At 55.2% G+C, this 22,081-nt stretch overlaps 8 protein-coding genes across 8 annotated transcripts; 4 read left to right on the top strand and 4 right to left on the bottom strand.

Annotated features, from left to right (window-relative positions):
- Positions 1–2,341: 2,341 nt before the first annotated feature.
- ACET3X_008848 (uncharacterized protein) lies at positions 2,342–3,783 on the bottom strand (the record flags this gene model as incomplete). Its single annotated transcript, XM_069455633.1, has 2 exons — positions 2,342–3,619; positions 3,700–3,783. 2 exons carry the CDS (start codon positions 3,781–3,783, stop codon positions 2,342–2,344), a joined length of 1,362 nt encoding a protein of 453 aa, XP_069302925.1.
- A 250-nt stretch (positions 3,784–4,033) lies between these two features.
- ACET3X_008847 (uncharacterized protein) lies at positions 4,034–6,529 on the bottom strand (the record flags this gene model as incomplete). Its single annotated transcript, XM_069455622.1, has 1 exon — positions 4,034–6,529. The coding sequence occupies one exon, from the start codon at positions 6,527–6,529 to the stop codon at positions 4,034–4,036; it is 2,496 nt and encodes an 831-aa protein (XP_069302924.1).
- A 543-nt stretch (positions 6,530–7,072) lies between these two features.
- ACET3X_008846 (uncharacterized protein) lies at positions 7,073–7,861 on the top strand (the record flags this gene model as incomplete). Its single annotated transcript, XM_069455611.1, has 1 exon — positions 7,073–7,861. One exon carries the CDS (start codon positions 7,073–7,075, stop codon positions 7,859–7,861), a length of 789 nt encoding a protein of 262 aa, XP_069302923.1.
- Positions 7,862–8,377: 516 nt separating this feature from the next.
- On the bottom strand, positions 8,378–8,962 carry ACET3X_008845 (uncharacterized protein; the record flags this gene model as incomplete). The annotated part of the gene is made up of 4 exons (XM_069455600.1): positions 8,378–8,412; positions 8,498–8,561; positions 8,618–8,730; positions 8,905–8,962. The coding sequence occupies 4 exons, from the start codon at positions 8,960–8,962 to the stop codon at positions 8,378–8,380; spliced, it is 270 nt and encodes an 89-aa protein (XP_069302922.1).
- Positions 8,963–9,186: 224 nt separating this feature from the next.
- On the top strand, positions 9,187–9,959 carry ACET3X_008844 (uncharacterized protein). The gene is made up of 5 exons (XM_069455590.1): positions 9,187–9,406; positions 9,463–9,478; positions 9,536–9,598; positions 9,657–9,669; positions 9,732–9,959. The coding sequence occupies exons 1-5, from the start codon at positions 9,272–9,274 to the stop codon at positions 9,820–9,822; spliced, it is 318 nt and encodes a 105-aa protein (XP_069302921.1). The 5' UTR covers positions 9,187–9,271; the 3' UTR covers positions 9,823–9,959.
- A 198-nt stretch (positions 9,960–10,157) lies between these two features.
- Positions 10,158–10,679, bottom strand: ACET3X_008843 (uncharacterized protein; the record flags this gene model as incomplete). The annotated part of the gene is made up of 2 exons (XM_069455579.1): positions 10,158–10,295; positions 10,350–10,679. 2 exons carry the CDS (start codon positions 10,677–10,679, stop codon positions 10,158–10,160), a joined length of 468 nt encoding a protein of 155 aa, XP_069302920.1.
- A 363-nt stretch (positions 10,680–11,042) lies between these two features.
- On the top strand, positions 11,043–15,188 carry ACET3X_008842 (uncharacterized protein; the record flags this gene model as incomplete). The annotated part of the gene is made up of 5 exons (XM_069455568.1): positions 11,043–11,251; positions 11,310–11,429; positions 11,482–14,552; positions 14,611–14,909; positions 14,964–15,188. The coding sequence occupies 5 exons, from the start codon at positions 11,043–11,045 to the stop codon at positions 15,006–15,008; spliced, it is 3,744 nt and encodes a 1,247-aa protein (XP_069302919.1). The 3' UTR covers positions 15,009–15,188.
- A 2,447-nt stretch (positions 15,189–17,635) lies between these two features.
- ACET3X_008841 (uncharacterized protein) lies at positions 17,636–19,978 on the top strand (the record flags this gene model as incomplete). The annotated part of the gene is made up of 2 exons (XM_069455556.1): positions 17,636–18,280; positions 18,332–19,978. The coding sequence occupies 2 exons, from the start codon at positions 17,636–17,638 to the stop codon at positions 19,976–19,978; spliced, it is 2,292 nt and encodes a 763-aa protein (XP_069302918.1).
- Between the last annotated feature and the right edge of the window lie 2,103 nt (positions 19,979–22,081).

Raw genomic sequence — 22,081 nt, 5'->3', positions numbered from 1 at the left:
AAGACCAGGGACAAAGTCAATCCAGAGAAACAAAACACCAGCCCACATATAACGACCGTCATAATCAAAGACACCAAGAACCACAAACAACCCAGAGATCCAATCACCAGACATTGACATCCCTGCTGCACTCTGTGCAACGCTTACCGGCATTTGCTTCCACATCACAGCCACAAAAGGGCGCCTCGTCCAGGTTGTCGAATTCTGGTGTCGACAGCCGACTCAGCCTAGGTGTCGGAGGTGTGGAGTAAGTGGACGCTTTCACAGATGCTTTCGTCTTCGAAGACAGTCTTTGGCTTGACTTTGCTTCGACGTGAAGGATCACCGACCCTGGTCTAGCCTTGGACGAACGCTTGGCGAAAGTCACGTGTGACTCTGAGCTGGGCTCTGCGACTCTCCTTCGAGGTGCGGGGTGAGCTTGTGAGGAGACTTGTTCAAAGCCGCTTTGTGGATATGAGCCTTCGTTTCCTATGGGATAGAGGACGAAGTCGACGTATGGCTGGACTGATGGCTCGGCTTTCCAACCTGCCCAGCGGTGACGACGAGATTCTTCGATTTGAACATTGCTGCCGTTGCAGTACGTCGTCTGACGATAATCATGCGTATCATGCTTCTTTGTTAGGAAGGCTGATGGCTGGGGGGCCGACTGCATGGATGGCGACGACGGCATGGTGACAGGACGGTCCAACCTGTACCAAGAAATATCAGGAAAGAGTTGGAAGTGGTCTCCAATGACTCTTCAGCACCTTCGAGTTGGTTCTGAGATGAAGAAGAGATGTGGTGGGTTGGTGGAATGGAGGGGGGAAAGAACGGGGAAGGGTTGGGGAGGGGGGGATGCGAGTATATACAGTGCGAAATCGACTCGCCAAGCCCCATCTCGCCTGACACCCTAGGCCTCCGGCACTACCACCACACCCCTCTTACGCTCTGTTTCTTCATACCAATCGAATGCGAAGCTCTCGCTCGGTATGGAAAGACTGGATTCGTGCGAAAAGACAGGGATTTGCACAACTTGTATGGGTATAGTGCATTTTTGCATAGTTCCGCATTGGGATACGGCCATGTCTGCTCGTCGAGGTCATCATGAGCATCCAACGCAGCATGACAGGGGCTTTCGAGTCTTCGAAGCCAATAGGGAGACTGTGTTTGTTCGATGCATCGTGTCTTTGAGATGCTCGGGTGTTGACCTTGTCGTCGGTGGCTGTTGCCTTTGACTCTGAGCCTATGTGGTTGGTATAAGCCTTTTACTGTCACATGTAGTATTGTTTACATTCCCTCAGTACTATATCACGCCAATTCCAACTTTTTCATCTCGTTTTCAGCATCTCCAGTAGACGTTGTGGTGTACTTGGTCGTTCGGGGCATGCCAAGGCTCTGCCAGAATGTCAACCCTGAAAATCACCGAAAGATCATGTGGCTTTATCACTCTCCAGATCAACATCATGTAGATAACCGTTCAACAACGGAAGATCTTTAGCCAATACCTGCTGGCTAGTACTCGAGAGTATCAGCGTCACTAACACTACGCAATACCTGGGCGAGGAGGTCTAGTCATGTGACTTGTCATCAGAGCAGGTTTACAAGTGCTTGTTTCTTGTATGTGGTAGCTGCCCTTCCTGGTACGATAATGAGTAGAGAACATGCTGCCTGGATTTCAACATTGTACTCTACAGACTTTGGGTTGGTAGGAAGTGGAAGTTGGACACATACTCGCTCTACCCACCACATGACGTTTAACAGTTACTTACGGTGTCTCAGACATACTACCGTGACTATAACTATAACTATGAGAATCGGATCGCATTCTGTGTAAGAAAAGCTGTTCCTCAAGTTGTTGACGCGAAATCAAGACGAACCAGCAATGTTGGACACTACGATGTAGACACCTTGCTCTTTCCACTTGGCCGTTACCCATCCAATGCAATTATATAAATCTTTGGTTTCCAATGTCACAGAGGCAGAAAGAAGACACTCGACTCTCTAGACAGACGACAATCATGCCGTTCATGCATGCAATCTATGCTCTCTCTCTCTCTCTCTCTCTTTCTCTCCTCTCAGATACTAAAAATACAAAGTCGATCCGTCCTTCCCGACCCATCTCCCACCCGAATACGCCAACCAAAGCAAGAAAACAATCTGTGTAAACAAAAAAAAAGGACAAAGATAATAACGCCACCGGGGTTTGAAGGAACAACATTCCCCCCCTCATCCCCCCCAATTCCCATGCCATGGTATATTATCCCCCCACTTCCCTCCCCCAAGTTTCCCAAAATGAACGCCGTTTTCCAATGCATGTTTTGTACACACCACACTCTACACTCTCAAAAAACCCCGCCTCTTCTTACTCCGGACTCGCCACACCCACCGAAGGCTCCACACTCGCACTCGCCCTCGCCCTATCCTTCGCGCCAGCACCACCACCCAAACTAATCTTAATCTTCTTCTTCTTGGGCGAATCCCCACCCACATCATCCGCATCGCGTTCGCGCTTGCCCTCCCCCCGCTCACTACTCTCACTATATTTCCTATCACCCAGATCCGGTCTGTTACTCGCACTCGCCCCACTCGCCGTTTTCAATTTAACTTTGAGCGTCCCGTTACCATTCCCAATGGAAATCGGGGCCGAAATGGGTCTATCGCGATCCGCCTTTTTGATATACGACGACTTCTTCTTCATCAGCTTGCGGCGCTCCGGCGTCTCGTTGTCCACGTCATCCGCGTCCGCGTCGTCATTCTCGCCTTTGAGCCGCTTAACAGGCGAGATGCCCTTTGTTTTGCTGCTCGTCTTGTGGTTCGCGGTGGTGGTGGTGGCCGATGCCGTCGACTCGCCGGGCGCAGGCGTGCCCATACGGCTTCCGAGTGGCGTGTTGCCGAGCCCTGAACCCGTACCGCCACCATTCTGTCCCGACAATTTCGCCATAGCATTACGACTACTCTGTCTTCCACTGATACCCAGACACTTCTCCAAATGCTGCGCGAAGCGCGTAATAAGCAAACTCCGCTTACAATTCGGACACGTATGCCAGGGGATATACGACGCCGGCTTGCCACCCGTATTAAGTTTAATCTCCTTTGCATCACCCGCGCCCGCCATATCCGTGTCCTGCGAGCCTGGTGTGCCCACGCTCTCCTTCTCCGCGTTCTTCTGCTGCTGCTTGATGAGCTCGCGCTCCTTCTTGCTCTTGGCCATGTCGGTCGGAAACGGGTTGCCGTAGACGTCGTGGCCCGCGCGCTGCACAAACGGATACAGCATGCAGTACTCCTTTGTCAGATCCGGGTTCTGCATCCCCTTGCCCATGATGGGATGCATCAGCCGTGGCAACTTGCAGTGCGGACATATAATCTCGGGCGTCGTTTTCAGCGGGTTGCCCTTGAGGAACACGCGGCCGTTCTCGTACTTTGCGGCGGGCGTCTCGGCGACGGGAATCGTTGGCGCGCTGCCACCCGTCGTGTTGGTGTTGTTGTTTTGTTTCTGGGACTGTGGCTCGAGGTTCGCCAGCGCGATGGTTTCGGCCTGTGTGGCGGCGGACTGCATGCGCAGCAGTTTCTCGGAGCGGTGGCACGATAGCGCCGTAGTGAAGACAATGTTGCTCAGCAGGTCGTCGAGGATATTGGTAGTCTGCGACACGCATCTTGGTCAGCAAAGGGCGCGCATCATGGCGAAGTGGCCTATGTAATCGAGAGGACAGGGTTCCTTACCAGTTCTTGCAGCACGTCCGAGGGCAGTCCCACGGCAGCGTCGACGCCCTCGCCCTGGCCGTCGGCCGGCCGGTCCTCAGACATTGTCGTTGAACCGTGGGAGCGGGAGGCGGAGGTGGTTTACAGGGCGTGCAACAAAGTGCTGCTGAGACGTTAGCGTCAGTTACGGCCAGACTTTGGTCGTCTATCCCTGCTCCGGGGACACATTTAGCGCCATGCAGCCAGCACTACCTTACCCCACACAACGAGAACAGCGTGTTCGCAAAGAAAAAAGACTCCACAGCTGCTGCGTCTCCACGTAATCGGGCATCATGTTCATTCCAGCTATCAATGTCTAGACTACCTCCCATTTCGCCAGTCGGCCCATGGTGCTCCCCGCCTGTCTCACAATGCACACGCGTTCGCTGCCGACTCTGTGCACCGCCAGATTCGCAATAGCTGTCGGCATGCCCTCTGCGAGGTTGTAGTTGCCTGTTGTAACCAAGCCGATGAGGTCCGCCTCGTCGGGCACAAGAGGGTAGTCCTCGTCGCCTGCTTTCTGCGGCCCGCTGTCCAGGAGACTCGTTGCAAGATCCCTGCGCTGGACGTGGTCTGCTTTGCCGCCAGAACCTCGATGTGTTTGCTTCGTCGATGCACGCTTGGTGCCGGGCTGTGGCATTAGGGCCAGCCATTCGCTTCGGAGCAGTGCGTCTGTAGGCAGGCGGTAAATGCGAGCGCAGTCTGTAGGCGTTCCTCGCTGCACCATTGTGATCTTGGCAGTGAATACATCTGGTGACGCCGGAGAGCCGCCCAACGTAGCGTTGTCCTTGCCAACCAAGTCAACTGCATCTCTGTGAGAGAGCTGTCTGACAGGAGTCCGAGACTCCTCTGGCTCCTTTCGAGGAGTGGCAGTCTCTCCTTCTGGTCTTGGAACCAACCGCTCCCAGTCGCAGGACCAAGGATCTCCAATCTCGCCCTTCCTGCCATTACCGAGATCAATCGTCGACCACTCAATCCTCTTTCCCTTTGGACGCTTAGTCCATTCGTGCTTCCTCTTCTGCCGCTCGCGTAGTTCCCAACTCCATCCCGCCTCCGTCCCAGGATGGTCGTACGGGAAGTGCGGCCTCGAGCGCTCAAAGTCAACCTGCCGTCTTTCTTTCAAGCCACCAAAAATTGGATTCCCGCCTGTTGACACCGGGTAGCGCATGATCTGCCGCCACACTGGCATGACGCACTTCCAGGGAAGAAGAACGGTCCAAGACTTGCTTTCTCGCGACGCGAGTACGAGCGTCGGGATACGCGGATCGGTTGAGCGTGGCTCTGGGTCTTCGCCCAATGTGCATGCGCTCTTCCGACGGTTTATAGACTTCTGCGACGGCATGCTTCGTTGTGCGGCTAGGCGGCTGTTGGTATCGAAGATGGAGGCTGGGACTGGGGCGTTGTCGAGTGGCCAGGAGGCAAGGGTTTCCGTCAAGGCAGCCAGCGACTGTTGGTCGTATGCCACGGGCGACGTGCGAGGAGGATCGCGAAGTCGGGGATCTGAAATGTCAAAAGACAAGAGCGCACCGTTGGGTAGTGACGCAGCGTCTGTCACAGAGGCCAGGGCGGGCCAAAGAGACGCGGGAGTATTAGGCCCTGCATCCGGCGAGGACATGGGCGCGAGAATCGAGCAAAGAGCTTCTGCAGCGGCAGGACCTATAATCTCGATAGAACCAATATCGAAGCGGACATCGCGAACGGTGACAGCTGGCTTCTGCACTTTCGCCGTCCTAACCACTTGGTTCCAGAGCTGCAAGAAAGCGCTCGGATGCACGCGAACAAAGGCTTTCGTCTTGTTGCTGCCTGCATGCGGGGCACACCAGATGACAGTCGCTTGGGCGATTTTCTCCAACGGCTTTGCTTCTCTCTCGTACATCCAGCCTTCCCAGGCTCTGGTACCATTTCTCCACTTCTGAGCCCTCCCTCTGTTCTGCCACGGGTCTTCTGCGCCGTCTACAGCAAAGTGCAGACCCTTCAGTAGCGAGGTTATACTAGCCTCCGGGCCCTCGAGACTGAGCGTTGACATGTAGCTCATATCCCATGCAACGGCTCCGCGTTGGGTCGCGGCTCTGTGTGTCAGACGGTATGCTTTGACTGCTGGCTGCAGCGGAACTGCGAAGCGCCAGAGCGGCTCCTTTGGCTCCGTCATCTTTGCGCGCTTGGTATGCCATAGATGCGTGGGCAGCCATGTCTTGTCTCGCTGTCGTCTGCGGAATCGGGATGGAGGGGTAGCGGGCGTGGCCAGGGCAGGAAATCTGCGCTTCGGCTTCGGTGGTAGGGGCGTCGCGACTTGCGTGGGCGCATCCTCCATTGCTGCGTCCCCGTCGTCGTCTGTCCCAGCTGCAGTGGTGTTGGCGTTCCTCCTCTTCTTCGCGACCTGCCTGCTGTTCTCCCTCCCCGCCTTCCTCAGATGCTTCTTCTTCCCTTTCCCAACACCGCTCCCGCCGGTACCTCTTGAAATTGGAGTGTTGTCCTCTTTCGCCTCCTGCCGCGCCCGGATGCGCAATCTCTTTGGCACGCGATGCGGATTGTGGCTCGCCGTCCTCCTCCTCAACCCCCGCGGCACATCTTGAAAGGCCCGTCGCGATTGCCCCTTCTTGGCCGCCTTCATGGCGCCCTCGAGCGACTTGATTTCATTCTCGTGCGACTTGAGAAAGTTCTTGACGTTGATCTCGCCATTGGGATACGCGTTGCTGGTCGCTATGGCGGGAATGACGTGCTGCGGTCTCTGCTGGAATCGGGTGCGCTTGACTGAATTACCAGGCCCCGTGTTGCCTGGGACTTGCTTCCTCTTTTTCGAGCCATCGGCCATGGTGGATCGGGGCCAGGCGTCGCTATAGCTTCAAAGGCTATTCACAGCTCACTGGGCCTACGCTCGCTGCAGCTGAATCTTTTAGCGAGACGGTCCCCACGCCGACGGGCTTAGCGCGGAGTCATTCGTCACGTCAGCACGTGTCTGGCCGAGACTTGGACCCTTTGGCATTGGCCCAAACGCTTCTGCATTCTGTTTCATCCGCCAGGCCCCTAGCTCGAGGTTTGATTAATTACTCCATTCACAACATCTTCATTTCGCCCTTTCGGCCCAGGTGCTCCACCTTTCTGACTCCCCTGTGATTGCATCGTCCCCCCTGCAGGAGTGCGCAGCCACCATGCTGCCCTGTCCTTGTGGTCCTGGACTGGTCCTGATCATTCAATGTTTTCCCACACCTTGTTATCACACAACAACACGCCTTTTCTTTGAACACACACACTCACACAACGCATAACCAGTCTGACATCAACACCCATCTGTACTATTACTGCACCACACACACACATCTATTGCTAGTACATAATGAGCCACACATTCACAACCATGTCTCCCCCCTCTTATTCTTCCGATCAAATGTGCAAGATCAACTTCAGTCCGCTGCGATCGCCTTCGCCAAGAAAACGCTTCGCCGGCCACGAGCGAAACCAGTCCGAAGCCATCCAGCGCCCCCGCCGCATCAGCGTAGCCAGCAACTCGGTCATGGTCCAGCACGCAAAAAGAGCTTCAATATACGTCTCAGACGCCTCCATCCTGCTGCAACAACGCAACCCCATTGCCTCGCCCGTCTCACCCACAGACTCGAGCATGGCCTCGCCGACCAGCGAGTCAGCAGAAGTCACCGACCACTACGCCATCCTCGAACTCACGCCCATGGCCACCACGGACGAAATTAGAGCTGCGTACCGCCGTCTGCGCTCCGTCTACTTTGCCAATGACGCAAAGAAGTATCGCGCGCTGCAGGCCGGCTTTGATTGTTTGATGGACCCAGAGGCCCGCCAAGCCTACGACGCAACCTACCAGCCAGCAGCAGCTCCCACTTCGCTCTCGAGCATTGACGAGATGCTGGACCAGGGAAAGCACTGGCGCAAGGATAGCGCGCATGGCGACGATCCGGCAGTCATCCCTGAGGAAGAAGAAGTAGAGGAGGAGGAAGAGCAAGAGGTACGGACTGACGACCCGAATTGGGGTCTGAAACGCTTCCAGCCCGTCTTTGAATCGGTGCTGGGCTCCGAGCCGTATTTCTCATATGTGCCGCTGCCTACGTATTCGCTGCCGGCGTGTAGGGCGCCAAAGTACGTGGGACAGTTTGCGGTGAATGCGTGGCCGAACTAAAGACGGGTCTCTCGTTCACTTCGATATCTTCACTTCAGTATCCGGATCCAACACACACACACACACACACTCGACATGGCTCGAGTTTCTTACGATGTTCATATTCACTAGCAGAGCAGGTCTTGTATTTGGGCGGGTTTGCTTTGTGGCGTCTTGGGTGGTCTTTTGTTCCTTTGTCCACTTTAGCGTTGTTACTCAAGCGGCGATTCCAACCACCCTCTGCGATATTGCCCTCATCTGTTGTATACCTAGAAAGTCACCAGCTTTACTACAAATTGGCCACACTCACTATAGCTACTCGCACATCGAGCAGCACTGAATGATAATGTATGACACACACACATGACACTTGTCCAATCACGAGACGTGGCATGGAGTGGCAGCTAGATGAACCAGAGTCGCATTGCTGATATCGATCGCTATGATACAGGGCTCCAAGTTGCAAAGGCCACTCTGATCCCATCGTCTCCAGCTCTAAGAAATTGTCGCATGCTAATTGTCGCCATGGCGAGATGTCTACTGGTCGAGCTTCACAGGGAAGTTGCCAGCCTCTATCCACATGTCAGCAACGGCATTCGTCTCGCACGCCTTGCCTGCATGCGCAATGGGCGGCGGAAAAAAAAAGAAGATACTCACCACGCTGGTCGTCCCATCGCGATGTCCAGCCGCTGGGGCACAGGGACTTGTAGGCCAACATGAACTACATCCATCAGTACACACACGCACGTCTCACTCGGCTTCAGCAGGGTCGCGCACCTGGCGGCAGGGAGCAAAGTCCTCGCCCTTGGCGATGATGCACTTGTGGTAGTCGACGTAGTTTTGCCAGCAGTGCTTGGTCTGGTTCTGGTTGGGGAAGCGGGCGTCGAAGCCTATGTGCGCCGAAGCTTGTTAGCACGCCCATGTCGCATATCGCATATCTAGAGCTCTGGAAAGTCCCGTTCTTGTAGGCCGGTGTGTGCGAGTCCGGGGGTGTGGCGTACCAGCTGTGCGGTGGCAGATTAGCTATCAATTGCCGCGACTGCGGAGTAGCGGGAAAAGCTCACCAGTGACAAACTTGAAGGGCTTGGTTACGAGCTCGTCGCCGTTCTCGTTGTCAGACATGATTGCGGGTGGGGAATTGGGTTCGAGGGGCGTCGATGGGTGAGGGTGGCGGGCAATGGCTTGGGGCGGTGGTGGTCGTCAAAGTGGTGACGGAAGTCAAGTTGTGAGGTTGCGCCATGGTTCGACCCGAAACGCATTGTCCACACACAATTCGCTCGGCGTTTTCCGGGCGAACCAGGGCCGCCCGCGAGCTCTCTCTCTCTCTGCGTGCCTGTGACGAAACAGCGATTCTCAATCCTCCAACGCCGACGACGACGACGCCAACTCTCCACTCTCCACTCCAATTGCACACACGCAAACACCGCCAACATGTTCAAAGCTACCAGGGCCCTGTCGATGCAGCCCACTCGCATGATGGCCATGCAGCCCACGCGCATGGCTGCCATGCGCCCGAGCCCCCAGCTCTTCATGAGGCAGACGATGCGCATGCGCAATCCTGTGCCTGTATGAAATACTGCATCTCACTATGACACCGGAATTGATGCTGACAAGAACTGCAGAAGGAGGAGCACGGCGGTAAGCCAATCACAGCCGCCAGATATCACCACCGAAGCATGCATTGACGACGTACAGCCCACACCGTCTCCCAGCGCCTCCGCCAGCTCAAGAACATCCCCACTGAGATCTGGCCTCTGAGTACGTTCTGCCCCCTTTGTACCCATTCTCTAGAGCCTCGTGCTAACCCAGCATCTAGTCGTCGTTCTCGGGTAAGCCCCTCCATTCCCCCTCCGGATACTCTAACGCAGCTTGGGTCTGATACACTTCGCAGCATCGCCGTCGGCATGGCCTTCTTCTCCATTACCCGGAAACTCTGGGTCGACAAGACGCTCCGCCTCAAGCGACAGGGCAAGCCGGAGTAAGCGACAGGGCTTGCAAGGAAACCGGATACAGTAAAGATGGAATCGGCGGGCTTGGAAGGGCTCCAGCAGCCATGTGTATAGGTACAGCATACGGGACAGAGTCCTCGTCAAGTTCGAAATCAAGCAGAAGATTCATTGCGCCAGTGTACGTGAGGAGCAGAGTGTGGTATGCCTTTTTGAAAGTGTGGCTGTGATGTCGCGACTCTTGATATTTGAATGCTGTATTCGCTCATACACTCTCCTTGAGAGAAAACTTTGTATATCAGAACATGGTATCAAATACGTTTTCCCAAACGCCTGCAAACGCCGTGCTGAGACCCAACGAATAACTGGGATTAGACTGGCTTCGGTCCTGCCTCGTCAAGGCCTTCCAAGCCCTGCATAGGATCCATGGGCCCATTGGCCTCCTCTTGAATCTGTTCACTAGCTTTGCGATCCTCTTCACCCACAGCATGCTTGGCCAGCCAGCCCTCCTACATTTCTGTTAGCATAAAACACCACACATTCCCAGCAACAAAACGACATACCTGCTCCCAGATGGCTGTTTTGCTGCCTAGCCCTTCGTTGGCGTCTTTCTGTGGTTTGGCGGCTGCTACTTTGATAACGGAGCCGTACAGCTCGCTCCGGTCCATGTTATCAATCGCGTCGGCCGCGTCGGCCGCCGTCTCAAACTCGACATAGCCAAATCCCCGGTGCTGGTCGCCCTGGCTCTGGTTTTCCGGCTTGGGCAAGTTGACTTCAACAATGTCGCCAAAGGGCAGGAAGGCGTGGAACAGCGTCTGCTGCGTGACTGCTTGGTCGAGGCCGCCGACGAAGACGGTGGCCTTTAGTCGAGACGTGTCGGACAGATTCGACATGGTGGCCAGCGGATGCGATTCGGGAACAAAGGTTGAGATGGTTCGTCGCGTTGGGGGAGGGTCGCGCGCTGAAATTCGATATCACGTGGCTAGCGGGGACCCACAGTTGGCGGCGCCCGCCATGGACCAGGGAAGGACAGGTGGATGCTCCGTTGATGAGTGTGAAGCAGCGTCGTTGCCTCGACTTGCATTTCCGCGCTTTCAAGACACATTGCGGACACTCCTTTTACAACCACATAACACCTTTCTTTCCCGCTCTGCAGGATCCCCTCACTTGTGCATTATTTTGTTCGTGCCGTATTCCCCAATTCGCTAATCTGAACACACCTCCGAGGCGCCATCACATCACCGCCCAACACCGTCATGGTCCGCCTACGAGAAATCCCCAGGACGGCGTGCTTTGCCTGGTCGCCGGGCCCCACGCAGCCGCTCGTTGCTACTGGAACAAAGGCCGGCGCTGTAGATGCCGACTTTTCAAACGAAACACAATTGGAGCTCTGGGCGCTCAAGTTGGACGACGCCGACCAGGGCGTGGAGCTCAAGCCAGTCGCTACCGTGAGCGTAGAGTCGAGGTACGCCCCGAGCAATGGTGTAGGCTTATGCAATTCATGTGACTAAACACAATGCCAGGTTCAACGACATTGCGTGGAGTCAGCCCAGTGAACAGTACCCGCGGGGCATAATAGCGGGTGCGCTCGACAGCGGGGCACTGGTGCTGTGGGATGCAGAGAAGCTCGAGGCAGGCGAAGGGTCAGAATGCGTGTCCGGCTGCACACGGCCTCAGAGTGCTAACTCGCTGCAGGGACGATGCGGAGATTGACCAGATCGACAAGCACACGGGTCCCATCCAGGCGATACAGTTCAACCCCTTCCGATCCAACATCCTCGCCTCGGCCGGTGCCAAGGGCGAGCTCTTCGTCCACGACCTCGCCGACGACTCAAAGTCCTTCCGCCTGGGCAAGGCTGGAGCGAACCCCGACGAGTACACGACATTGGACTGGAACAAGAAGGTGGCGCACATTCTGGCAACCGGCAGCAGCGGCGGCTTCGTCACCGTCTGGGACGTCAAGCTGAAGAAGGAGAACCTCACACTGAACCACTATGGCCGGAAAACAGTCAGCGCCGTGTCGTGGGACCCCAATGTGCCCACGCGCCTCGTCACGGCCATCCCGACGGACCAGAACCCGCTCGTGCTGGTATGGGACCTCCGCAATACCAATGCGCCAGAGAAGACGCTGCAGGCACACGACCAGGGTGTGCTGTCGCTTTCGTGGTGTGTGCAGGACAGCGACCTCTTGCTGTCTTGCGGCAAGGACAACCGGACAATTGCCTGGAACCCGCACACTGGAGAGCAGCTGGGCGAATTCCCAGTCGTCACAAACTGGACCTTCCAGACTAGATTCAACCCATCGAACCCGAACCTCCTCGCTACTGCGTCCTTTGACGGCAAGATTGCGGTCCAGACGCTGCAGAACACGGGCGCTGCAGCGGACCAGAGCAAGGCGGCGGCTGAAGCCCCTGCAGGCGAGGACTTCTTCGCCCAGACACACGCAGAGCCCCAGGGCGCATCCTTTTCTCTCAAGACACCCCCAAAATGGCTCAAGAGGAGGGCGGGTGTGGCCTTTGGCTTTGGCGGAAAGCTGGTGCGATTCGGCATCGTTGACAACAAGTCCAAGATCTCGATTGAGACATTCGCCGTGGATTCGGATGTCAGCGCGGCAAGCGAGGAGTTTGACAAGGCGCTGGACAAGGGCGATCTCACAGCAATCTGCGAGTCGAAGATTGCAAAGGCCGCCACGGATGAAGAGAAGGCGGACTGGACCGTCATCGAGACGCTCACATCGGAGAACCCACGGAGCAAGCTTGTTGAGTACCTAGGCTTTTCTGACAAGAAAGAGGAGCCAGAGGAAGAGGAAAAGAAGGAGGAGAAGACAAACGGCGATGCCGACGAAGGTTCCTCGTTCTTTGACAATGCGACGGACGAGGGCAACTTCCTCTCGGATCTCGCAGCTTCCAAGGGCGCAAAGACGAACAATCCCTTCCAGATCTACACCGGCTCCGAGTCTGAAGCTGACACCAAGATCACTCGCAACCTCATGCTCGGTGACTTCAACGCGGCGTTGGATGTATGTCTAAAGGAAAACCGATTGTCAGATGCGTTCATGATTGCTATCTGCGGAGGAGAGAAGTGCATCACCAAGGCACAGGCTGCATACTTCAAGCGACAATCCGACGCACCAAACTACCTCCGCCTCCTTGCGTCGGTCGTCGGAAAGAACCTGTGGGACTTTGTGTACAATGCTGATTTGAAAGACTGGAAGGAAGTCATGGCGACAATCTGCACGTTTGCCGATCAAGCCGATTTCCCCGACCTTTGCGAGGCTCTTGGAGACCGTCTTGAGGAAGCCATCTCTGGAGACTCAGGATCGTACCGAAAGGATGCGTCTTTCTGCTACTTGGCTGGTTCCAAGCTTGAGAAGGTTGTCGTCAACTGGGCTCAGGAGCTTCAAGAGAGCGAGAAGGCGGGCATTGAGCAGACTGATGGTGACAACAGCTTCTCAATCCACGCACGATCACTCCAGGAGTTTATCGAGAAGGTCACGGTATTCCGAAAGGTCACCGACTTCAAGGACACCGAGCAGCAAAAGGAGGACGACTGGAAGCTCGAGCCTTTGTACGCAAAGTATGTCGAGTATGCCGACATTGCTTCTGCCCACGGCCAGCTTGCTATTGCAGAGAAGTATCTAGATCTTCTGCCTCAAAAGTACCCAGCAGCAGATGTAGCGAGGAACAGGGTCAAGCAAGCCACCAGGAAGGTCGCAGCCCAGCCAGCGGCAACCCACAAGCCGGCCCAGTCAACTAGCTCTGGCCGTCGTCAAGTTGTAGTCCCTTCGTATGGTCAACCTGCACAAGCAACGCCAGCACCACCCCAGCAGACCCCCTACGCTCCAGTCAACCCTATGCAAACGCAGCCGAGAGCGTCGCCTTATGCTCCAGTCAACCCTCTCTCATCACAAGCCCAGGCCGCTGCACCATCAACATTCACGCCAGCAGCAGCGTCCGGCAATGCGTACACGCCAGCTGGTTACCAGCCATCTCAGCCTCAGGGCTACGGTGGTTACGGTCAGGCTGCTCAACAACCAATTGCACCTCCGCCACGCAACTTTTCAAACTCTCCATCCATCGTGCCAGCGGCCAACAGGGGTAGCATTCCTGCGTGGAACGACACACCAGACTTTGGCCCCCCTAAGCCAGCTTCGCGTCGTGGTACTCCCATGAACACTGTTGCGTCTCCGTTCCCGAACCAGCAGCAGCCCCTCGCCGGTCCGCCCCAAGGCCCATTTTCGCCAGGAGCACGATCAACACCTCCGCCGCCTCCAAAGGGCCCTCCCCGGATGACTTCTCCTCCGGCTGGACCTCCGACTGGCGCCCCGAACCCATACGCACCATCTCCGGCAACAAACAGCTACGCTGCACCACCCGCCGGCTTTGCGCCCCCACAGCAGGCGCCACTCCAACGTGGAGCGTCGCCATACCAACCCCCGACTGCTGCCGCTCCGCCGTCGAACCGCTATGCTCCTGCTCCGGGTCAACAACCGTCAGCCCCATCTGGACCTATGGGTGCAATGCCACCACCGCGTAACATTGCGCCTCCTCCAGGCCAATTTACACCCGCTGGCTCGCCCTACGCACCGTCGCCGGTGCAACAGATGCCACCGGCTGCTGCTGCACCACCACCAAGGGGGCCACCGCAGGGACCTCCTCGGGCAGGCCCTCCCCCTGGGGGTCCTCAAGGCGGACCGCCCAGGCCGGATTCTCGACCTGGTACTGGTCAGTCGCAAGCAGCACCGCCGGCAGCAGCAGCCAAGTATCGTAAGTAATCCGTCATGCATTGTATAGACTGTTCGGTATCTAACCTTGTACATTGCAGCCCCTGGTGACCGCTCGCACATCCCCGACGCATCTCGTCCCATTTACGAGATCCTCGACGCGGACCTGCAACGCGTGAAAGCGAAAGCACCAGCACAGTACAAGCAGCACGTTGCGGATACAGAGAAGCGTCTGAACATTTTGTTTGACCATTTGAATAATGAGGATCTGCTTAAGCCGGATACGATTCAGAGCATGAATGAACTTGCGGCGAATATTCAGGCCAGGCAGTATGATGCGGCGGCGGCGATATTTGCGGATCTGATGACGAATAAGACGGATGAGGGGAGTAACTGGATGGTAAGTCTTGAAATGTGTGTGAGATGAATGTATGGGCTAATGATTTGGTTGTAGGTTGGTGTGAAGCGGTTGATTCAGTTTAGCAAGTCGACTGCTTAGGAGGAGGAGGGTGGTGGTGCTGCGAGTGTGCCGGAAGATAGTGTTGTGGTGTACAAGTAGAGTTTGGAGGTGGGGGTAACAAAAGGTCGTGGTAAAGGAAGGATTCTTGCCCGTATTTAGCGCTTTGTATGGGATCAGAGAGGTGGAGAGGTGTGGTGAATGAATGATGAGTACTTTCTTGTTGGGTGGTGCACGTGGGTTCTTTCTGTGTGGTAAGGTGCATTGCGTAGCTTGACGTGACGTACATTTTCTCACTTGATGTCGTACGTGGATGTCTCGGATGAGTGGTGTATCTTCTGTACCTATCTAGTCTTCGCTCTGATCTAGGTCGCCTTGTTCGTATCTTGTGCAAAGGCAAAGACTTGCAGCAGTTAACTTGTATTCTTCCTCTTTGACTCGCGATGCTGGACTATGGTTGCTATCCACTTCACCCGCTTCATCCCATGGTACGGCAATACCCCTGATCAGCTTGAGCCAATAACGACTTACTGAATACTCAACGATCTGAACGAACAGGTTGTCTTGAAATTAGAGGGTTTGCAATGTACAAGAATGCTTATACCTACCTGTGTTGTCTACGCATATAATCGCAAACACGCCTACCCACTTCCAGCAATCAATACTATCCAGAAAACACCTCAGCGATACCTCTTGCTACACCCAACAATCACACACATACACACTGAGAATGAGGAAGGTCGTCAAAATCATGGCCGGAGTAGACGATCAGCGAACCGAAGCGATGAGTAAGTACACACAGCCATTACACAAACTCCCTATCCCACTCTACAAAAACGTCGACCTCTAAAATAAACGGGTGAGGAGCTAACATGCTTACTTGGGAAAAAGAAAAGGCCATCCGCGAAGCATCAGAGCACGAAGCGCTTGACGAGGAGACAGTGGCGCGCCGAATAAAGGAACTTGAACTTTTCAGAGCGAGGAAGAGGGCGAGGGAAATGGCAGGTTCGCGGTTCCACGACGACGACAACAACAAAGGGTCCGCTCGTTTCGAAAACGTATACGAGTACTTTGACGGTGCGTCTTCTTACTTTGGCAACGCATCGGCTCACTCGGGGGACGTATACAATCACTTTGGCAACGTGTACAATCACTTCGAGTACACGAGTACACCGAGCAACATGAGTGCTACTCCTCTATCGCCACGTTTCTCGTCCCCGTTCGGCACTGTATCGATGTCAAATAATACGACTACACCGCCTCCACCGCCTTCTTCCTCCTCCTTCTCCACGTTCTCCTCCCCCTTCGACACCGTATCCAACACAAACACCACAACCACACCTCCCCCTCCCCCTCCACCATATCCTTCCTTCCCCCTCTCCTCCCCCTTCTCCACCATACCCCCCTTGACCCACCCCACCACAACCACACCACCTCCTCCCCCCCCTCTTTCCTCTTCATCCCGCTCCGCCTCCGCCTCCTCCTCTTCTTCCTCCTCCCCCTTCTCCGCAGCCATAAAAGCTCCACCCCGCCAAGCAGAAGCCACCACAGCAACGAGTCTAGACGCAAAAACGTTATCGCCCATGCAAGCCGCTGCGATTGAGAAGCTGAGGCATAATTTAAGGGTGAAGATGGAGGAGAGGGCTGAGAGAGCGGAGAGGGGGTGGAAGGGGAGGGGGAGAGGGGGGAGGAAATGGGGTGGTGGTGGGGGAGGAGGAGGAGGAGGAGGGGATAAGGGGCAGTATGGGGGGAGGGGGAAGGGGAAGGAGACGGTGGAGGGTGGTAGGGGGTGAGGGTGGGGAGTGGAGGTGTGCGGTTGAGGGGTTGTGTTGGGGGTACGCGTGAGGAATATACATGGCATGTCTTTTTCTGTGGAATGTTACTTGGGCTTTCAGGTATGTGCTGTGCGAAGAACGTCAGTGGGTCGGAGAGTTCTTTGCAGATTGATGGCGTCTTGTAAGGAGATACGATACAGGCAGACTTGGATATAGTTTCCTGAACGTATCTGGAGTGTGCTGGATTCAAGGATTGCTGAATACCGTGAACTTGGCATTTTGACAAGTCTCTCGTTTGTGTTTTAGAACCAGCTTGAGAGACGGCGCGTGGATCGCCAGGCATCACAGTGAAAAATGAAAGTGGATGCTTTGATGACGTCGCCACCTAGATTGTAATATTTGTGCTCCAGGAGATCCTCGCAAGACAGCATTGTACGTATGCGCGCCCTGTCGTGCTATCCTGGCTATGGCACGACTAACTAATGTTGTCAAGATAAGGCACTCACAAGCTCATGCACAAATGCGATGTGTTCGTGATGGAATTGTACATGCGGAAGACGGATCATGGTTTGAGATCGGGCGGGTTCGCTAATCGCCGCCGATCGGGTCAAAGCCGATCTCAAACAACACCAGGCGTCATAACCTCAAACTTCAATGTAATGACGTAGGCGCAAGCTCGACGCGTTAGCCACCCAACATGGCCTTGGAGGCACGGATCGCGAGTTTCAGCCTCCTCCTTTCAATGATCCTGCTGTTCTTTTACGGCGCTATTACCTGAGTCTTGGACGCATGTTACGTTCCCTCCATTGCATCCGCTCTCGTGTCGCGTTCCAAGCACCACTCCGAGCGACGGCGACTGCACAGAGATCGCGTATAATCTCTCTTCTTCCCATCATGCCCCCTAAGCGAAAGCGGTCTGCTGCCGCAGCAGTTGCTACAACAGAAGAGGCGCCTCCTGTGGACCGATCACAGATGCGCCGGACAGACGTGCCTTTGCCTACCAACCTCGCGAAACCACCACGTCGCCAAACGACGCGTGGGGGCAAGGCTGAAAAGACGGATCCTAATCTCAACCCTGACATCGTCGATGGTGTCAGCGCATTGCGAGCATCGCCGGACGCAGAAGAAGGCGCGGATGCTGCTCTGGCATCTGCCGTTAGCAACGGTATTGCGAGTGAGGCCGACAGTGCACCAGTTGCCACCACAGAGGACAAAGCGCCTTCACCACCTGCCACAAACGGGGATGCGCCCGTAGCAGATGGCGCCCCTGCAGTGAAGACTACAAAGAACAAGCGAAAGAAGGCCGGCGCGAAGCAAATCAAAGTGGAAGAGGATGACACCAACACAAGCGCCGTAAATGGCGTCGCCGCAAAGGCCGCGGCACCTGCAGCCAGTGCCGGGACATCTGGCGATCCCGACGACGTTGAAAACCTAGAGGCCGAAGACGAGGACGAGGCAGAGGTCAAGGAAGCCCTGTCGAGACCCCCACCGGTCAATTCTGAATACCTTCCTCTTCCATGGAAAGGACGGCTTGGCTACGTATGCGACCTACAGGGACTTTTGAATCTAAACTAACCAACGTGCATCCAGGCCTGTCTGAACACCTATCTCCGCAGTGCTACCCCTCCCGTCTTCAGCTCGAGAACCTGTCGTATCGCGAGCATCATCGACCATCGCCATCCCCTGAAGGACCCCTCACAGCCCGAACATGCCACTAAAAATCGCCCCGATAAGGATCAACCAGCGGATGTCGCGCGGGGAATGAAATATGTCGAGGAGATCGGCCTTGCCAATGCGCGGGATATCATCAAGATGGTGCGCTGGAACGACCGGTACGGCATCAAATTCATGCGCCTGAGTAGCGAGATGTTTCCATTTGCAAGCCACGACGAGTACGGTTACAAGCTCGAGCCTTTCGCCGGCGAGACATTGCGTGAAGCAGGCAAAGTGATCGGCGAGTTGGGTCATCGAGTGACTACCCACCCAGGACAGTTCACCCAGCTGGGCTCGCCGCGAAAGCAGGTCATCGACAACGCAATGCGTGATCTCGAGTACCATGATGAGATGCTTTCTCTGTTGAAACTTCCCGAGCAGCAGAACCGCGATGCGGTCATGATTCTACACCTCGGCGGTGCATATGGCGACAAGCCGGCGGCCATTGAGAGGTTCAAGGAGAATTATGCAAAGCTTCCTCAGAGCGTCAAGAACCGTCTGGTGCTCGAGAACGACGATGTTGTGTGGTCGGTACACGAGCTGTTGCCTCTATGTGAGGAGCTCAACATTCCGTTCGTGCTCGACTACCACCATCACAACATCATCTTCGATGCAGATCAGATTCGTGAAGGCACAAAAGACATCATGGAGCTCTACCCACGGATTCTGGCGACTTGGGAAAGAAAGCGGATCACACCTAAAATGCATTACTCTGAGCCGACGCCTGCTGCAATCACAAAGACAACGCGGAGAAAGCATTCACCTCGCGTCATGACATTCCCCCCCTGCCCTGATACCATGGATTTGATGATCGAGGCAAAGGACAAGGAGCAGGCTGTGTTCGAGCTTATGCGGACTTTCAAGCTTCCTGGCTTCGATACTTTCAACGACATCCTGCCACATACACGACAAGATGAGAACAAGCCGTGGAAGCCCAAACCCAAGAAAGCTGTGAAGAAGGGTAAGAAGAAGAAGACTGACGAACTCGACGAACTGGATGCGAAGCTGGAGGAGGACGAGGCAGAGGACTTGCCCCCGCCCATTGTGCCCGACGAGGAAGTGGGCATGGGAGGGCCAGAGGGAAGAGTGTACTGGCCCCCGGGCATGGAGGACTGGCTCAGACCCCCAAAACGCATCATCAACAAGAAAGAAGGCGGCTCCGCTGCGCCAGCGACGAAGAAGCGCAAGACCGCCGCTGACGCGGCTTCAGCAGCAAGTGAAGTTGCTCCACTTGAGGATGTCAAGACGCCCATCACGACACCAGCCAAGAAGGCCGCACCGACTAAGCGCGTAGCAGCAGGCTCGACTAAGAAGAAGGCAGCAGTTAAGTCCGTGCCAACACCTTCGGCTTCTGATGAGGACGAAGATCAGCTTAGCTCGCCCCCGCTTAGCGACGTAGGGAGCGAGGACGAGGCTCCTGTTGTGCAGAAGCGAAATGCACGGCCTGCTGCGACACGGAAGAAGTCTGGCAGGGCGACGGCCCAGGTTAGCTACAAGGAGGAAGCGGACGAGATGAGCATGTAGACAAGTGTGGCTCCGCAGTCATCGGTAGCCATGGTGCAGCTAGTTTGTAATATCAGAGTCAATGCAGGCGAGTACGTAAATTCGATGCTTTCGACATTGAAGGATGATTGACATCATCTTCGGTTGTAGCAAAGAAGTCGAGTAAAAAGAGGTGATGAGAACAGTGCTCCGAGCCTGCTAGATCCTTCCCTTCCCGCTTCAGGCCGCTATCCCGTCCCATTCCTTCCCGGCCTTGGTCGTCCCTCCTTGCCGTGCTTACCTGAATCTCGTACCCAACGTCTTTTTCTCTTCCCAAGAGAGTTCAGTGCGCTTCGCTCTCTCTCCACAGTGGCCGTGGCTCTCAATTTGCTGTTTCGCGCTTACCTATCTATTCACCTTCCCAGTCCAGCCGTGGGGCCCGAAACGCTGTAATGAACATGCGTTCGTTGGGGTAAAGGACGCATAAACATGCACCATGTGGACCTTTGGATTCGCTAGGCCCAGGCAGGGAGAAGGGAAGAGGGAAAAAGAAAGGCAAAGTGTAAACAATTGGCCAGCTAGGCCAGCCAGCCAGCCACATACATGGTTGTGTTGACCAACCAACCCCCCATTCACTATAACGTCTCTTGAATACATGGCGTTAGGTCGGATAGCGAAGATAGATGCGTTGTAGCACCGGGCGGCATGAGACTTCGAGAACTCTATCGAAGCACGGCCCGTTGCTGTGCCGCACTAACCGACGGATGCCGAGGCATTCCGCACATCTTCTTAGCACCTTCCATTGCATATCCCACGGCCAGAAGGGGGATAAAGCGCGAACCTGTGTAAGCGTGCAAGCGTGTGGAATGTGATTACTTTGCGTTGTCAAGAGTCGTGGAAGTGCGGGAGGGCGTTTGGTGGTGAGGGTGTGGTAGGGAAAGCAGGCACAATCACATTGCATGTATGCATCAATAGCTTAATCGATAGCTTTCACATGCAGCTCGTGTCATGCAGGTCAGCATTGCTGTGAGAGAAAGCGTCGACTGGTTCGTTCTAGCTGGCTTCGCTGGCTGTGGGGAGATGCAGATGCAGGACCACGTCGGAGGACATGGGCTGGAAGAGGGTAGGAGGGGCGTCAGTTAGTGCGAACATCACAGGATAGCCTGGAAAGTTACTTTGAGGGGTATGGCGGTGGTGGGGGGGAGGATCTGGTGTCTTCAGTTTCAGGTACGGTTCGCGGATTGGAGAGTGTGGGTTGTGTATTCCTGCGCTGTAGAGAAGAGGCATGATTTACCAAGCCCGTTATCTGTGCATATTTTGTAGGAGTCGACAGGTGCGTATTCTCGATTGCATATGTGTCCATCTCCTCTTTGCTCCACTGTGATAAAGTATGTTGTACGATGTTTCGCAGGCAAGTGATCCCACCAATCGCTGCCCGTACGTCCATGTTGTCGATGGCCCGATTGTTCCCTTGAACGCCCCTCTGGTTTCTCAACACCAAGAACTGCGATCTAGAATACTCTCTCCAGTGTCTGTCGATCAGAATCGTTAAACATGACTCGCTTCTGGGCCGTGTCTATCGCTTGCCTTCCTCTCTTGCCTGCTGCCAATCAACCCCAGTCACTTGTAGCTATCTGCAATCGGTTAACTTCCCGCGGCTACATATCTGCAGGTCTACCTGCACAGCCTTGCACGGATTGAGGCCTATGCCCGCACCATGTCCATGGACTCTTGAATCGAACATTCGGTGCACTAGTGCATGTATTTTTGCCTTGACGATGTGCGTTGTGGTAACGAGGGGTTGGTAGCCTATCCTGAGTCGTGGCTGAGTACAGAGCAGGGAAGCTGGTTATACTGTTCGGCTGCTATGCGGAATAGCATAGCACCGATGGTCCGTCTTGAGACCGTACCGCCGTGGCTGGAATCGAGGACCAGGTGGAGACTCTTCTCTGTGCCTTTGGCCGGCGGCAGGCGGTATGGCATGCTTGTGTGTTGAAGTGCGGGTGGGCGAATGAGGTTTTTGGCGGTTAAGGCGCTGTAGGAAGATTGTTTCCCAAACGAAGAATCTATGAACAGTTCATGTCAGTAGATCATTGCTGGTGTTGAATAACCGAGCCGTCTCGCGTCGAGCTCTGATCTTCGGCA

This window comes from Alternaria dauci, chromosome 9 (genome assembly GCF_042100115.1).
Source record: "Alternaria dauci strain A2016 chromosome 9, whole genome shotgun sequence".
Classification (NCBI taxonomy): Eukaryota; Fungi; Ascomycota; class Dothideomycetes; order Pleosporales; family Pleosporaceae; genus Alternaria; species Alternaria dauci.
Note: the sequence above shows the minus strand (reverse complement) of the source record. Positions and strands in the feature narration are given on the sequence as shown.

Excerpts from the sequence above, each read along its gene's own strand:
- ACET3X_008844 (XM_069455590.1), top strand. The coding sequence starts at position 9,272 with ATGTTCAAAGCTACCAGGGCCCTGTCGATGCAGCCCACTCGCATGATG.